This window comes from Sinocyclocheilus anshuiensis, unplaced genomic scaffold, assembly GCF_001515605.1.
Source record: "Sinocyclocheilus anshuiensis isolate Anshui unplaced genomic scaffold, SAMN03320099.WGS_v1.1 scaffold1659, whole genome shotgun sequence".
Lineage (NCBI taxonomy): Eukaryota > Metazoa > Chordata > Actinopteri > Cypriniformes > Cyprinidae > Sinocyclocheilus > Sinocyclocheilus anshuiensis.
Window position 1 is genome coordinate 285,669 of NW_015551112.1, and position 4,965 is coordinate 290,633.

Below are 4,965 nucleotides of genomic sequence, written 5' to 3' on the forward strand. Positions count from 1 at the left end.
ATTTGAGTAAAAATGTGTTTTCTTTACCAAGAAAGTGGCAAGATGAAAACCACTATTTTCTGTTTCAAACTTTCACATAGCATCTTTAGGTTATAATAACTTTAAAAATTCAAATCCAGATTTTCATTTTCATTTTTTTCCCCCAAAATGCAATAAATCCATGACACTTTTTTTTTTCCAATATGCAATAAATCCACTGAATCAATATAAAAGTTATTTTCAAATTGAAACCATTGAAAATACACAACATGGTAAGTTGATCCACATATGACAGCCTCTGAATTTGGTCAATACTAATCTTATATGCAGGCACTGGACTAAAAATACATTCAATCAGTCATAGCTCCCAAAAAGAATTCAACGGGTCATCTTGTTAATGCTGTAAATTAATTACAACAATAAAAGAAAATTGAATCATGAACATACATGAACAACAATGTCACATTAAACCACAGAAATTCCAAAATGACATTTCCACACACATATATATAGAGTATATATATATATATATATATATATATATATAAAATAGTAATGTAATAATTAACTTATATATAAAATGAGACAATAATTGTATAAATTCAATAAAAAACATTTTAAAGAGGTCATTCTTTTTTTTAAATGGAGTTTCTATTAAACCTGCTACATTAGCCGTTTAAAAACAGTTAAAATATTTAAAAGTGATTCTTGAAGTGTTTCCAGTGCACTTCATGAGGAATCCTGACCTAAATATACCTAATGTACTCATCTGTTTCATATTAGCATCAGGGATCATGATCCTTTAGTTTCCACAGTCTCTTACGTTATAAATGCCATCTGTGTGATATAATGGAGAATAAACAAAAAAATAAAGACAGATGAAGAATAGAATTTTTATGTGCATGGCAATTAAGGAAAATGGTTCAAATCCACTTTAAGTGGCAGCCGCTGTTATCTGTGTTTATGGTGCTGTAATCCAATCAGCTTTGAGAAAAGAACACTTAAGCAGTAAAGTCTAACTTGGTGACATAACACAAGACGGCAGATAAGATTAAGCAAAAGAGCACAATCGATAAGCATTCAGGTTAATGCAAAAGGAGCCACTTACCCAACAAATATCACAAGAACAACCTCAAACTTCTATTTCAAAGCCTTGTACTGACACTGCATAAACTTCTAAAGTAAAAACAATCCTTTAAATGTAGACAATTGTGTATCATTTTTCATTTTTGACTAAAGCGTATGTAATGAGGTGTAGCCATGTTTCTAATCGCAAATTAATTTTCCCTCAATGATGTGTCTGTCTTGTCACAGTGATGAGCAGAAGGGTTTCTGGTCACATGGTTGGCATTTGTAGGCCAGAGTAAAGAGCAATGATTTAACACCTCACCTCTTTTACATAACACATACCCGATGTGAAATCCTGATAGCGTCATGCAAATAGAACAGAATTACACTGTAGTTTCTGGTAAGACAGCCGGTCAGTGTGTCAGTAAGTCACTTTTGGTTTCTGCTGTCTGGTCGTCATGAAACCAACATAATTCATGCCATGTTCACTTTAAAGACCGCATTGATGCCAAACCAAACAGTAGGAGAGGCAAACGGCAATGCTCTAAAATAAGATCCACTCATCTAATGGCTCTAAATGGGAAAACAGCTTCTTTTATGCATGTATTAGTCTGTGTGCGTTTTATTAATGTGAAACGATTATCGTCATTTTAGTGTTGACTAAATAAAAAGGAAGGCTTATTATTAGAACAGAGAGGATGTGAGTTACATGAAGGCAGATGACACAAAACAGATCATGCAAAACGTCCAGGATTTATATTAAAAAAAAATATTCCTGACAAAGTGCAGATCTGCTCTTTTTCAATAGAGTACATACATAACCCCCTACAGCCTTCCTGTCCTCAGCTGCCCTGTGAACATGAGCCACACTGTATATATTTAAACACAGCCCCACCTCACGACAGTATGTCCGGACATGTACGCCTGCAACTGCCTTAAACATTTGTCCAGAGAACAAACAAAAAGGGAGAGACAAATAATCACTTTGAGCTTACAGGCAAAGAGTTTGGATCATTAGTTAAATTATGAAGAAAAACGATTATGATTTAATATTTACTCAAACCCAGGTGAAGAGTAAGAAGAAGCCAAGAAGCTAAGGCTAAAGAATTCTCTGTTTTGTTAAGATTTTGCAAGGAGAGACAGAATTTGTTCATTTAATAATTAATGAATGAATTACATGTTTTCGCTAAAAAAAGCAAAAACTAGGAAAAGTGCAGAGTGGTATTAACCATGAAGTGTAAACTTGTCATTGTTGTGGTAAATTACTGCCATAGTGATTATGATCATTTAAATTTATAACATATTTTAATAAATAAATACTATGCACCTGAATTATTATTATTACTACTATTATATTTATTATTTACTCTGTGACAAGAAAGAGAGTGCAAAGTTGTATTAACCATGGTATTAATGTGAAAACTTGTTATTGTCATGGTAAATTTCTGTCATAGTGCTTATAATCATTTAATTACATATTACATTTAATTATAAATGAATGAATACTTTGCTCCAGAATTTAAATAATTTCACTATGTGAGAGGAAAGAAAGTACAGAGTGGAAACTGTCTGGAAAAGCAATGTGTTATGTATTTTATCATCATGATACATAAATATCTGCTGCTGAGAAATAATCTGTCAAGAGTTTTGGGGCTCTCACACTCTAAAAAATGCTGGGTTACATACAACCCAGTGCTGGGTAAAATAGGGACAAACCTAGCAATTGGGCTGTTTTGACCCAGCATTTTTTAGAGTGCACTAATTTTATAATAATATTTTAATTTTTTTATTATAAAATAATATATAATACAATAAACATTTCCATATAATAACTACATTTGTAATTAATTTTATATGTAATTAAATTCATAACATGATATTTTGGTATAATACAAAAGCATAATATAATTTAACTTGACGCAACAATGGGTTTAATTTTTGCATATTTTGTGTACAACTGTAATTAGGCGAGACTGTTGTAATAAACTTTGCTTTTTATTGTCTATATCAAGATCGGAGTTCAAGTTCAAACTCAAGTTCATGATGGAAGGCAAAGGCGCGGCGTGGCCACCATCACCACCAGACCGCATGGGTCTGCACGGCTCCAGCAAAGCGCCTCCCCTCGTTCGCGCTCTGTCTCTCCCTCATTCCCTCCTGTGAATGCTGCGTAATGCTCAGTGACATAACTACGTCAGTAGAACAGCAGGTTTGAGCGCTGCTCACACGGCCGGCCATGCTGCCCAGCGAAAACAACAACACGCAGCCGACACCTCCATCGCCAACATTTACACTCAACAATATCACAAAAACCGCATAATGCGAGGATTTACCTCACAACAAGTCGTGTTTAGAGAAACATTAAAGCTTATTAAAATGACTGCAAGCGTCACCACATGTTATTCACCAAATACATGTAGTATTTATATTTTCAGGGGATATATTATTGCTCGATACAGAAAAACTTTCCACTAATTTGACTCTCATGACGTAAAAAACAATCCTGTCACACATGCCAGAATCACGACCTGCCGCTTCTGTGTAAGAATTCCATGATTTTGATACATTTTTACATCTGACTATGAATCACTGTAACGTTTGACAAAGAATGGAACGCCAAAAACGCGTTACAGAGTAACAAGTAACCGCGCGGCAACTGTGACAAGAAAGCAGTGCATGAAAACATACGTGCACACATTTCTATAGCTAAATGCTTAAAAAAAACTATTTAAAGAGCTTTTTAAAAACAACATGCAAAGTTGACGTAATAGTTCAATGTTATGCAGTGCTCCGAATATCTTACCTCTCATTTTGACCGAGGTTTCTTGATTCTCCAAAGTTCATGGGGTGCGGAGCAATATAGTTCGGACTAAGTAGCTAACATAAGACAGCTACCTAAATGAAACTTTTCAGCTCCGGCTGTGAGCATTATTAAGAAAATAAAATATAAGAGAGCTCCTCAAAGTAAATTCGCGTCTCTAAAGGTCTGCTGTTGCGCTCTGGGTACAAAAAAACGAAAGTCGCTTTCGACGCGTGTTGTGGCGCGGTATGAATCGTCGTCGTCCTCCCTCTCCCCTCTCTCCTCTCACTCTACCCTGCTAACCTACTTTCAGACGCGTGGACTCTCACATGATCGCACTGCTCGCGCATCCAGTCAGCGCTTAAAGTGGGACTATATTCTACTATATTACTATATTCTATAGAATTCGGCCATTCAGAGTGCCTTTCTCATTGTAACACAGTCAAATTGAATTAATTTAATGTAAACCAGGTTCAAGAGGACAAAGGACTTTGTCATAAAGGCATAAATTAATTACATAAATTATTAATTCTATACATTGCATAAAATATTTATGTTATTTATGCAAAATTCTCGACATTTGAATGCAAAAAAAGAAGATAAATTAGAAATTAATATTTGTCATGGCCAGCCAAATCAAAGGTTATGAGGGACCAACTAAAAAAAAAATACTATGGAATTCAATAGCTACCGTCAACTCTATGGTTTTTAACATATCCTTCAGAATATCTTATTTTGTGTTCAACAGAAGAAAGAAATTAAAGGGGTCATATGATGTTGCTAAAAAGAACATTATTTGGTGTATTTGGTGTAATGAAATGTGTTTATGTGGTTTAAGGTTCAAAAAACATTATTTTCCACATACTGTACATTATTGTATCTCCTCTATGCCCCGCCTTTCTGAAACGCGTCGATTTTTACAAAGCTCATTGTTCTGAAAGCAAGGTGTGATGTGATTGGCCAGCTATCCAGTGCATTATGATTGGCCGAATACCTCAAGCGTGTGACAGAAATGTTACGGCCCTACCATACTGTGATGCTGTGTCCCGGAGCAACGATTCAAAAACATGAAAACCCATTATAAACGAGGCATTCGTTGCATCCAGTGGGGACATAATTAT

At 34.9% G+C, this 4,965-nt stretch overlaps 1 protein-coding gene across 1 annotated transcript in view; it reads right to left on the reverse strand.

The window, feature by feature from the left end:
• Positions 1-4,125, reverse strand: part of LOC107662989 (nuclear receptor ROR-beta-like) — a 19,539-nt gene extending 15,414 nt beyond the window's left edge. Inside the window, 1 exon segment of the mRNA XM_016453126.1 lies at positions 3,848-4,125. Coding sequence (XP_016308612.1) covers positions 3,848-3,854 — 7 coding nt within the window. The 5' untranslated portion in view covers positions 3,855-4,125.
• Between the last annotated feature and the right edge of the window lie 840 nt (positions 4,126-4,965).